General features: G+C 40.6%; 1 protein-coding gene across 1 annotated transcript in view; it reads right to left on the bottom strand.

Annotated features, from left to right (window-relative positions):
* LOC142656579 (uncharacterized) overlaps positions 1 to 13,092 on the bottom strand; it is a 40,469-nt gene that overhangs the window by 6,738 nt on the left and 20,639 nt on the right. Inside the window, exons 10-15 of the mRNA XM_075831511.1 lie at positions 12,823 to 12,915; positions 11,731 to 11,842; positions 9,394 to 10,866; positions 9,100 to 9,120; positions 4,272 to 4,321; positions 1,768 to 1,867 (exon numbers count right to left, since the gene is read on the bottom strand). Coding sequence (XP_075687626.1) covers positions 1,768 to 1,867; positions 4,272 to 4,321; positions 9,100 to 9,120; positions 9,394 to 10,866; positions 11,731 to 11,842; positions 12,823 to 12,915 — 1,849 coding nt within the window. The remainder of the gene's footprint in view (positions 1 to 1,767; positions 1,868 to 4,271; positions 4,322 to 9,099; positions 9,121 to 9,393; positions 10,867 to 11,730; positions 11,843 to 12,822; positions 12,916 to 13,092) is intronic.

Here is a 13,092-nt window from a genome sequence, read left to right as displayed (position 1 = left end):
CGTAATGGACGGAACGTATTTCGGCCGCAAGTCCCGGACCGAACACAGTGCAGGGAGCCGGGCTCCTAGCATCATAGTTATGTACGACGCTAGGAGTCCCTGCCTCTCCGTGGAACTACTGTCCCGTACTGAAAGCATGATTACAGTACGGGACAGTTGTCCAGCAGTGAGGCAGGGACTCCCAGCGTCATACATAACTATGATGCTAGGAGCCCGGCTCCCTGCAGTGTGTTCGGTCCAGGACTAGCGGCCGAAATACGTTCCGTCCATTATGGACCGAACATGCTCGTGTGAATACTGCCTTATATTGCATGCGGTTGACCTGTAATGGCTGTTCCGGCTTTCTGATATGTAATTGGTCCTTCCCAGACCCAGTCACAGCTCCAATACCAATAATGTCACTTGTGTTCAAGGTGCTGCATCCAAGTTATTGTATTGTGAAAAGCTAGGAGGTGGTAAAAGGATTGTGGAAAAGACAACTTAATGCAATTTGTACGGAAAGGCAAGTGTGAATGAAAGTTGATTAATTCATCATTCACTTATTAAACTTTACATTAGGTTCTGTGCAGGAGTCGTATATTAAAGGCCTGTTTACATCACACATTGGGATTCCGTTCATCTGTTCCATCAGAGGAACAGACAAACGGAAAGACGAAAGGAAAGTATCGTTTCTGTTTGCATTACCATTGATTTCAACAGTCGTTTTTTGTTAGGTTTGCCTCAGCTCTGCTAGGTTTGTTTTTTTCACGGAAACAAAAGTGTAGTGCGCTGCGCTATTGTTTCCGTGAACAAAACAGAAACCGAACAGAATGGAGGCAAACAAACAAAAAATTACATTGAAATCAATGGTAATACAAAACGGAAACTATACTTTCCTTTTGTCTGTTCCTCTGACAGAACAGATGAACGGAAAGCTAAACGGAAGCTCGACGCTGATCTGAACAGGCCCTTAGGCAAATAAAATCTATGCGGATATAGCACAGCTTCATTTGTTGAGTAGCATCATTCAGACTTCAGTTTTTTTATTAGGCTTGCCATATAGTGGACCAATGAACATGAAAGTCCAGGGGATATCAGCAGAGGAAAGGTCGTCTCCTCCCAGTAGGATTTTTTTTCATCTTCAGTCCAATAAAAAGGACATTGTGTTAGAAATAAACTCGGCTCTACTACATAAGGTTACTTCCTTCTAATTGCCATATCACAGGCACAGCTGGATAAAATTCTACACATATCCTTAGTCCGGGAGGATTTACACGAGCGTGTAATAAGTCTGTGCACCGTGCGTCGCACGGACCTATGTTAGCCTATGGGGCCGTGCAGACAGTCCGTGATTTTTGCGCAGTGTGTCCGCTGTGTGAAACGCACGACATGTCCTATATTTCTGCGCTGTTCGCGCATCACGCACACATTGAAGTCAATAGGTGCGTGAAAATCACGCGCACCACACGGAAGCACTTCTGTGTGACGCGCAACAGCTGTAAGAAGTATGATTGAAAACAGAAAAGCACCACGTGCTTTTCTGTTTACAAACATACAGTGTCATAATGATGGCGGCTGCGTGAAAATCACACAGCCGCGCATCATATGCTGCTGACACACGAAGCTGTTAAGTGCCTTTTGCGCGCACAAAACGCACACGCTCGTGTAAATCCTCCCTCATGCAGATATTTAGTCAGTGAGTTAATGTTCTTCACAGTGAACACACACAGAGGTACCAAATGCTCTGGCTTCATGTATACAGATAAAGGTAGGACAAATCCTGCTCACTTTGCACATCAGTGCCATTCTCCATATTTTCACTGTCTGGATTTTCTGGACTTCTGTTTCTGAGGCTTTTCTCTTCCAGATGGCCTTTGAGCTTCTTAATCTGAAACAAGAGAATATTCAGGATTGGCATATTGGCAGGTACTGTGCACAAAATAAGGACAGCCTATAGCGATAGGGCTTTGTAGCCACACAATGTGCTGACTGCAGTAATAACAGTGGTGTACTAGCTTTTTGTTCATTAAGTATGTGCTATGTAAAACTGATAATTATTCAGGCCTGTTAGCCGTAAAGGGGTGTTCCGGTTACTGCAAGTTATCACTCATCCGCTGGCACCTCCACCAATCCCAGGAACGGGGGGGGGGTGTCCTGTATCCCTTGCTCGCCTTATCTGCAAGCCCGCTGCCAGGGGGAGTTGAATGGAGTGGTGTTCAAGAATGTACCCTGAAGCTCCATTCAAGCATTTCAGCTAGTAACTGGGGGGCAGCGGGGAACAAGGAACCCCCGTTCCAACAATCAATAAGGATTCCAGTGGTCGGACCTCCACCGATCTATTAGTTATCACCTATCCAGTGGATTCGTGATAAAGTGTTCCGGTTACTAAAACTTAAGTTCTACTTCACACTAGAAATGCCACCTGCCATAGCACATAGAACAACCGTCAGGGTACAAGTAGTATGAATGGGGATGCAGCCTGTGAGCTCGATAGCTGTATTTATTCAAGTAAGAGTCAAATAGAACAGAATACAAATGTTAAACATAAGATATATTCCGATTACAAGCGATTTTCATTGTTTGCTTGTTTTTAGTGTGTGAAGTGTAAGGTGCGTCTGGGGTTCAGATTAACTAAAACTAGTGCCTATAGAAAAACAGAGTCTTGTTTTTATATGGTCCTTTGAAATATGACAGCAGCAACCCGATTCCTCCCCTTTTCCTTAGCACTAGTTTTAATAATTGTTTTTACTTTAAAAAAAAAAAAACAAAAAAAAAAAAAAAAACAGTAGTTGTCCATTACAACCCATCAGATCCTTTAAAAGGGAGCAACCTAAAGGGTTAGTTAACCCTTTAATGACCAGCCTATTTTAAACGTTAATAACCAAGCTATTTTTTACGTTTTTCCATCGTCGCATTCCAAGAGCTATAACGTTTTTATTTTTGCGTCGACATAGCGGTATAAGGTCTTGTTTTTTGCGGGACAAGTTATATTTTTTAATAGCACCATTTTGAGGTACATATAAATTTATTAACTTTTTTTTGGGGGGAGAATAGAAAAAAAACCTGAAGTTTTGCCACCCTTACTTGCGTACTAAATCTACGCCGTTTACCGTGTGGTATAAATAACACAATAACTTTATTTAGGGGGTTGTTATGATTGCAACGATACCAAATGTGTTTTACTACTTTTACACAGTAAAAACACACTTTTTTCAAAATTATTTGTTTTTGTGTCTCCATATTTGAAGAGCCATAACTTTTTTTTATTGTTTTGCCGATGCAGCTGTAGGAGTGCTTTTTTTTTTGCAGGACAACTTGTAGTTTTTGGAGTAGATGCGACTTTTTATCAATTTTTTTTTAAGGCAGGAGTCACAGAAAATAGCAATTTTTCCATAGTTTTTTTATTTGATTTGTTACGGCGTTCACCGTGTGGGTTAAATAATGTAATAGCTTTATAGTTGGGGTCGTTACAGACGCGGCGATACCAAATATGTGTAACATTTTTACTTTTTATTTATTTTTAATAATAAAGCATTTTGTAAGGGGGAAAAAGTGGGTTTTTCATTCTTTTTTTTTAATCAACTTGATTAAACTTTTTTTTTACTAGTCCCACCAGGGGACTTTAATATGCGATCCCCCAATCGCTTTTATAATAGACTGCAATACTTTTGTATTGCAGTGTATTACTGCCTGTCCGTTTAAAGCAGACAGGCATCTGCTAGGTCATGCCTCTGGCATGACCTAGCAGGCATTCACTACAGGCAGACCTGGGGGCCTTTATTTGGCCCTCGGCTGCCATAGAAGACACAGACACTCGGTGAACTCATCGTCAGGTGTTGGTGTAAGAGAGAGGGAGCTCCCTCCCTCTCTCCAAAACAACTCCGATGCGGCGCTCACTATTGAGCGCCTCATCTGAGGGGTTAAACAGGTGAGATAGCTACTGATATCGATCTCACCAGTTAGAGCAGGGATGCCCTGAGCTCCCTCTGGTAGCTAAGAGCAGGGAGATTTAATGGCTCCCTGCTCTATTTATTCTGATGTAGCGCAGTGAAAAGGCATATGCATCAGAATAAAGTCCATTAGTGGCCACGTATTGGCGGTCACTAACGGGTTAAATAACCTAAAATGAACATCTAAAAAAAAATAAACAATTCTCTATTCCAAGCCAAAGGATAACACATCAAACCCAAGTTGCAGCAAGGTGGAGCTGATACGCATAAATTATTTCTCTTATAAACTTTTTTGAACCAATCGAGCTGGACACATTTCAGAACCGTACAGTTTTCCATTACCTGCTCCAGGAAGGATTCTCTCTCATCCATTAGCTTCTTCAGCCTGATTTCTTGGAGAAGAAAGTTTAGAAAATAAGTCAGACAGAAGGGAATGAGTCAAGGTCAATGAAAGAAGAAAAAAAAATAGAAAAAAGTAAACAAAGACTAAAGTATATAAAACGCCAACAAACCTTCACGTAGATCTCGAACACATTGGTCTATAGTTGGTCATGAGAAGTCTCTACCACTAATTTACACATTGTCGTTATGAACATTCCAGATATCTCAGTGGAATCTCTGATTTCTAGCAGTGGGTCTATGGCAGTTTGTTGTCTCCTTAACACGGTTTATACTGAATAAATATTAAAGCAACTGGAGACATTCATAAAAATGTTTTGTTTTTTTCCTAAAGGGGTTTTCTCAAAAAGTTAGCCCCTTCCCCTGTGCCCTATAAGGGCATAGGAACATCATAGATGGGCAAAACACTGCTCGGGATCTCACTATATTTGTCAAAGCTGAAAGCCACTAATAAATTTAAATAGCCGCCTTGTAATACGACATTTTTCCTGTAGTGGTCGCTGCAGGGGAAATGTGTGACCAGTTGCCACTTTTGCAGGTGATATAAGCCGATTGCCGAAGTTTTCGGGAGATAGAACTTGGCAGTCAGGTGATCACTGGGCTAGCATCATTTTATAAAGGCGTTGTCATATTAGAAACCAATCTCTGTGGGCTTGTATACACACAAGGGGAACAATATTTATGTGGTTTAAAGTCACTCACATGCGCCGATGTGTATGCACAGTATTCCAAGCACTGCTTACAAAAGCAAATAAACCAAATGAAAACTGCTTGTTAATGTAATTTAACGTACAAACATGCATTTAAGGGGTTTCCTACAATTGACATAAATCACCTATCCACAGGATAGATGATAAATGACAGATCGCTGGGGACCCCCATCTCTGGAACCAGCACTGATCGCAAGAACGGGGTTTCCAAGCCCCCCGTTCCTTCTCACTGCATGATCACAGTGAGAAGAACTTCAAATTGACTGGCAGTCACGCATGCACAGTGTGGATAGGTGATAAATGTCAATTGTGAGAAAACCCCCTTTTAACAATGGATCTGGTACCACATTGTGCAAATCTCTGTCCATGTACAAAATTATTACAAATAAACTTTACATGAAAAATCTTGTATGCATTTTCCTCTTTACTATTGTATTTACTGTAATGTCTGTTCATCTGCAGTTAAATAAATTATATAAAAAAATAACATGGAAGTTTGTGCCTGCATGCCTGAGCTTTCAGGCCAAGTTTACAGTTTGAGTTTTCCAGTAGAAGATTGTGGTGCAGTTTCATCTAAACTTGGCCTTAAAGAGGCTCTGTCACCACATTATAAGTGGCCTATCTTGCTGTGAGGTAAATCACACAAACGTTAGCGAAGTGTCAGGATTCTGAATAGACATCACGTCCCGGCTGGTAGTGATGTCTATTCACAGTCAGGACACTTCAGTAACGTTAATGTGTGTGTATGTGGCTGCACACAGTGATCTAGTAAGATCACTATGTGCTGTGTAAATGAATGGAGAGAAGTGTCTGACGCTAATTGGTCACTGATTAGTCAGGGTCATACACTTCTCTCCACAACGCCCACTTGATCAAAAAGTAAAACACGCCCAGTTGGGCATTAAGGAAGTCATTAGCATAAAGCTAAAATAGGTCGTAACTCCGTCAAAAATTATAGTTTTTCTAAATAAAAAAACATTGCTGTAATCTACTTTACAGCGTCGATCACATTATGTAGAAGATAGGGCACTTATAATGTGGTGACAGAGCCTCTTTAAGACCAGGCTCACACACATACACAGTTTCGCCGTAGATTTTGGCTCAGGTGGTTGTTGTTTTTTAGCCAAACACAGGAGTGGACTCAAAAGAAAGATGTTACATTCTTTTCTTTACACCTCTCCTTCCTTTTCAATCCACTTCTGGCGTGGGCTGAAAATTCTGAATTCTGAATCTGCGTGTGTGTGATCCTGGCCTAAAGGAGTTCTCCAGTTTTAAATTTTACAGACATTTCCTCCACCAATTCACCCGAACAAAGGGGTCCTGGAACAGTGGACAATCTGATTGGCCTTTGATTCGGATTTCATTTCAGCAGCAGCTAAGTAGAACTGATCCCCACTTCAGCAAATACTAAAAGTTAGAACACCTCTTTTACTGTGCACAACAGTCATGTTTATTAGGAAGCAGGTGACATTTTATTCCAAAAATACTTGTAATATTTCACATGAAAGAAGTCTTGCACAGTCTACATCTTGAGTAGCACAAACATTATTTTCTCTTCACGTTTGGTAAATAAATCAGGATACATTTTCTGTTTTTAGAGAATAAAATTTATTTCCATAATATACAGTTCATAATTTTAAACAATTTTCTTCTTCCTTCATTACTTTTAGATTTTGTCCACTTATCACTTACTGCAGCAAATTTCATTTGTAACAGACAGTATTTTTTGTATTCATACTAGTGTATCTGAAAGCAGAGCTGTTCTTTTCTAGAATGCCAATTCACAAAATGTGAATGTGTTTTAACTAGAAATATCACACAGCCTAAATATATAGTAGATCAGCACATCAAGTAGCAACCACGCATTACTCGACACATAGAACATTTTTATATCAAGATGCAAGAAATATTCAGAATTATGTAGGATAACTAATGTTTAGCATGTCGTTCGAAGACTCCTGTATGTGTAGATGTCTCATACATTTGATTAAAAAAGAAAAAATCCACTATGACGATCGTGTAAACTTCACGTTATTCAGGTCACCCAGGTAATGAAGTGTCCATGATCTGTCACATGACGGCGATGCAGACCTTCTGAAACCGCATCAATTCTTTTGGGAAACCTGGCAGTTTTCTAGTATTCAGAATGTAAGCAGGTCTACACGAACACCTTAGGCTGGGTTCACACGAGCATGTTCGGTCCGTAAAGGACGGAACGTATTTCGGCCGGAAGTCCTGGACCGAACACACTGCAGGGTGCCGGGCTCCTAGCATCATAGTGATGTACGACGCTAGGAGTCCCTGCCTCTCCGTGGAACTACTGTCCCGTACTGAAAACATGATTTCAGTACGGGACAGTTGTCCTGCAGCGAGGCAGGGACTCCTAGCATCGTAAAGCATGATAGTTGGGACCGGTTACAGATTTTGTGTCGGTACTCAAACGCTTCAAGTTAAGCCTCTGGTTCTAGTATATGTGATCTATTTCTACACATGATAAACGTGCAGAATATGTGATTGCTGCTCAATTTTATGATTATAGGTGGTTGTATAATAACTATTTAGCTGGAAATGATATTGAAATTGTTATAATAATCTATGGCAAAGTAGACGAGTGGCTGGAGACATACAACTCCTCATAGCTTAAAGAGAACCTTTCACTAGCCCATACAGTGCACCAGGTTATAGGCGCTGCTGGAAAGGGCAGAGTTGCATGATACTTAGCTCTCGGACACTGTCCAATCAGCTACGTCAGATCACACAGTCTTGTCATCACTGTTTGACAAGAGCTGGAGAGAGGAGAGCGTGAATTCTTCTCTTCTGTTCCAGAGCGGCGGCGGAGCTGTGTGCACGCGCACGCATGCTCTCCTCTCTCCAGCTCTTGTCAGACAGTGAAGGAAAGACGGTGATCTCACGAGAGAGATCAAACAGCATAATCAGCTATGACACTGTCCGTAGCTGATTGGACAGTGTCAGAGCGCCAAGGATCACGCCCCCTGCCCTCTCTATGAAAAGAAACGCCACACTGACAGTACAGGGGGTCATTTACATATCGGGTGCCAAGTATATCGGCACTGATATCTACAGAACAGTGGATGCTAGACAGGTAGTTTAATGTGCCCCAGGGTCCGCCCTGCAGTGCCTATAACATGGTGCACTCAGCTCTACATGTATGGGCTAGTGAAAGGTTCTCTTTAAGTGGAACTCCACCATTAAAACGAATACATCAAAAATAATAGCAAAGTGGTTACAACCCTGCCGGTTATTATTAAAAATCTTCCACATCTAAGAGGAGAGACCAGGAAAACCATTCAAAATGCTGCCCACCACAGATTTGTTTAGATACAATCATTTTATACTTCAAATTGATCCCACAAAGAAACACTACACCCAACTAATGCATCTACACAACGTATACAAGACCAACACATACAATAGGAATGATTTTCTAACCATTACTTTGAGGATTGATACTAGGAATTCGACCACAAATCGAGTGACTCCAGTGACGAGAAATAAATAACATTTTCTGTTATAAAACTATATGTGACAGCTCTAAAATCTATAAAAGGTTACATTTTTTTGCTAAAATTTTGGTGAAAGAGTCAGAGAACCCCCCTGTACAAAGATCAAGAAAAATCTCTTTAAAAAGGCGTAGTGCTGTAACCATAGGCACTTACATAAATTGGATTATAAAGATATAAAGGATCTGACATTTTCACCCAGAACTACATGTCTGATGGGAAAAATGTAATTATTCCAAAACACATAAGTAAAACAGGAGCCTTATCACAGGAAGGAGAGGAAGTGCAAATACAACCTGGGTACAGGCACCATGGAAGCGAGTTCTATTTATACTGGTCTATATACTATATACGGCCTGTGGCAGCATTTTATAAATATTCCCCTTCGGCAGCTTCTCCCTCTAGAGCAGTGCTTCTCAAACTCTTAAGCGGGCCTCACTCAAGTTGTGCTTATTTTAACATTATACTAGATTCAGGAGACAAATCATACATTTTCAATTTTGGCATGAACTTTGACCAATGGTGAGGCCCTGGCATTACCAGGTTTTGGCTGGTGAGGCCCTGAAATAAAAAAGGTTAAGAAGAACACTCTAGAGTATTGATATACTTAAAATTCACCCTCAAAATGCAACTGCAAAAACAGGAGCCTACAGGAATAATCGGAAAGGTAGACTGTGGGGTAAAGCTCCGGTCTGTATTTTACGAATACAATATGCAGCCACTTTGGAAGCAATTGACAGAAGTACTAGTGCAAAAGCATAAACTTTCATGAACATCCAGCAGTGCCACAGGGACAGCTACAGAACACGAAGAATCACATGCATCACTATCAGGAAACAACACAGTCTTCTTTATTTTTGCCTTTTCCTCTACTTGTACTCTTATCTGAGGCATCTTCCATCCGAATATCTTCCAAAGATTGTGTGTCCACTGATGATCCTAATGCCCTGGGCATTTCACTCTCTCCGGTGTACTTTTCACTTCGTATGTTACCATTATCTTTATCCTCTTCATCATCATCATCATCATCAGTTTCTTCACCCTCTTGTGTAGATTCTCCTTCACTACTGAAAACCTCAGGTGGAACAATTTCTTTTGGGCTTTCAACATCATTTGCTATTGTATCATCTGTAATATTGCTGTTATCACAGACTAGGTCATCTGACAATTTGTCTTCTTCTCTTTGATCCACTACTTTAAGATCTTCACTTTTCAAGGGAACATCCACTTGTCTTTCATCCTCTGGACCATGTTTCTTCTCATTTTGACTACCACCGTCTTCTGGGATTACACTGTCTATTATGGTCTCATGCTGTGTTATGCTATTCCTTTTAGTAACAATGCAGGACTCTGTAATGTCTGATGTTTTGTCACTTTCTACCGGAACAGCCAAGTTGTTTGTTAATAGTGCGTCTTCTGATGGTTGTTCAGCTGCAAAACTAATCTTACTCTGACCAACATCTCCACTGTCCGCGGCAGCCACTGACAAGATTTCATCTTTTTTATTTTGGCCCAAGTTTTCCTCAACAGTCCCGGATTCTTCGTGTAGAAACTGCTGAGGTCTGATCTCATCTTCAACTGGTTTTCCATATTCTAGATCTACATCTTTATTACTAGTTATTTTTCCTGAAGTTTCTTTACCAATATCTTCCTGATTGCAGCTTATTTTATTACTATCCTGTTTAGCCTCTAAAACTTCACTCTCATCATTTTTACAGATATTGACAGTATTTTCATTCGGAGTTTCGACTACTTCCTCTGTAGCTGCACCCATGGTGCACTGATCATCTCCTTTAATGAGGTTCTCCTGTTGGCTGTTCTCATGTTCCTCTTTTTCAAAATCGCTCACACAACCTGTATGGTCTTCATAAAACTCACTGGTTATACTGGGAACATCATCAACAAAATCTATAGCATCCTGGAAGACTTCACTTCCGGATGGGCTTATATCACTCTGCTTTAATGTGGCCTCACCATCTACTTCTGAAAATGTATCAAAAACTTCACTTTGTGACATCTCCTGCTTATCTTCTCTTATGTCACAAGACATTTCCTCCTCATGCTCATCCATCTTGGTTTCAGATTTCTCATAGCTACAGACATCAACAGGCTCCATTTCCACAAATGTGTTGCTATCATTTTCCTTCTCATTGTGTTCACTTGATACATCTCCAACCTCTGCATGCAATTGTGTTTCTTTTTGGGCATCTTGTGTAATTTCCTGTCTATCCTGCTCAGTCCCAGAAGGTGGACATTCAGCCACCACTGACACGATCTCCTTTTTCTCCATTGATCCTTCTGAATTGCCTACAAAAACCATGGACAAATAAAATGAAGAAACCACTAATTGTTTAAAGTCACATCCCCAGCAGAGGTCAGAAAAAGACAGGGAATCATTGGTCTCTGCTCGAGATTAGGTAGAAAAGCAACAGGTTGGATAGTGCAGAGAAATACCATCCAGTACTTGAAGCCAGGATGGTTGCTGAAGAGAGGAAACATATAGCAAAGCAGATTCTTTACATCCTGAAAAGCCATAAGATGCTTCAGTCTACTGTGGAAGGGTATGGTTTGTTGCAAAAAAGTCATTACAGTAGACTTTATTGCTACATCAGCAAGACCTGTGAAATATAAAAGGTAGTAATCTTCTGTCTCCATAGTGCTGTAACTAGGTTTTAAAAACACCCACAAAAGGAAGCCATGTTGATGGCACTATGATTAATTCCCATAAGGAGCAAGGTAGCCAGGGTTAGAGAAGCTTAAGATTAAAACTTTCGAGTGGCCCATGCGCCTTCACACACACAAGATGGTTTGGCTTCCATAACGAACTTCACTTTTCTCAGCAAACGGTTTTATGTGCAGAACATGAATGAATTACTACACAGACCAACAATAACTAATAATTACCAGGTAACTGTAGTTCGATCCAGGTGTGAAAATCCTCGCTACATGCAACTACTGCACTCTACATCTGATACTTGTTTTACAGTCTAGATTGCCTTTATACTTTTACTTTGGAAGAGGGAGGCTGTTTTGGATGAAGAATACCCTTACAAGGTAACAGACTGAAGAAGTTACACAAAGCACAGCATGCAGGGTTAGTGGAAAGTTACACAGCTCAGAGTTTGTTGCCAGACAGATTCAACAGAGAGAACAGCTAACAAAATCCCTTACCCATTGACACAGCCCGAACTGGAGGATCTGGTGGACCATCAGAATTGACATGGTGTTCAATCGACGTGTCGCCATTTGGGGTACAGTCAAAATCCAGTGCGATGCCATGTTTCTAAAAGGAACAGAATTAACTTTGCGTCAGCTGCTGCAGAAATTGCAAAATCTGTTGGAAACGGTTACTGACATTGCCTTTGCGATAGTGGATTACTAATGAACATAAACATCTGCAAGCAATTCTAAAAGGTACAGTTAAAAGATATGGGGTAGTTACCACTTTCTATTCACATATAACAGCTACAGAACAACAAAACGTAATGACCTTTTACTTCCTATACCACACAGATTTACCTAGAGTACTTCTTATCCCTATTTTTTTTTAATTATTATTTTGTTGCAGCTTAAATTTCAGGAGCTGATGAAATAATTTAATCTCTGCCTGCTAACAATACATGGAAAAACACTGTGGGAGGCTGTGAAGTACGGCAGCACAAGACATTTCTTGTTAAAGGTCAACTTGTATCTAAAATCTCAGCATTTTCTTTCTGAAAAAGATTATTATTTTTTTTTAACAGCGATATGATTTGTATATAACACAGAGGCAGCCTACTTTGTGTAATGGTCCGCATTTCCACGAGAATTGTAAAATTGACACTGGAAGATGCATGTGGCAGAACGAGCCGTCCTATAGCTTTGGCAATGGTACAATGGCATAAAACTCGTATGCAAAGCTCCTATTATCATTTGATAGTTTCCGGTGTCGTACAGGTCGCTATGCTACAGAGACGCTCGGTCTACAAGCTTCGTCTCCCAGCAGCAATTTAAAAATTCTGGTGGCCGCCAAATAGCTGGAATTACACTTCAGCATGCTACTACAATAGACTAGAAGGAGAGGAGTGGATGCAAGACATCTCTATTAAAGGATCAGCAGGCAAAAACCAACATGAGCGATAGAGGACTCCTTGAAAGCAGACTTTAGGGTCCGTCTTGCAGCCCTCATTGACAGGTGGTGTTATTCCTATGATATGAACTTACCTCACTAAACGATTTACACATACATAATAAAACAGTTTAAAACTATATAATCAATTGTACCTTGAACTCTTCCCGTAAATGGGTCACCTCTTCCCTGAGGGCATCACGCTCACTGCGGACTGGATCAAAAAACTCTTTTTGTCTCTCTAGAGCCTGCACTTCCAGAGTTAAGATAGAAAGAAAAGGCAAGATATTATTGAAGCCGGCAGAAACCGATAAGAAAAGATTGAAACATTCATATACATATTTGGCAATAATAGGAGCCTTGGGCCATTCTTTACGACATTTAGGCTGATTACACTAACTCTGAGAGTCCAAACCTTTTCCTAC

The sequence above is a fragment of the Rhinoderma darwinii genome, chromosome 6 (genome assembly GCF_050947455.1).
Source record: "Rhinoderma darwinii isolate aRhiDar2 chromosome 6, aRhiDar2.hap1, whole genome shotgun sequence".
In the NCBI taxonomy this organism is placed as follows: domain Eukaryota; kingdom Metazoa; phylum Chordata; class Amphibia; order Anura; family Rhinodermatidae; genus Rhinoderma; species Rhinoderma darwinii.
The sequence above is the reverse complement of the archived record's forward strand: the minus strand, read 5'-3'. Positions and strand labels throughout refer to the sequence as shown.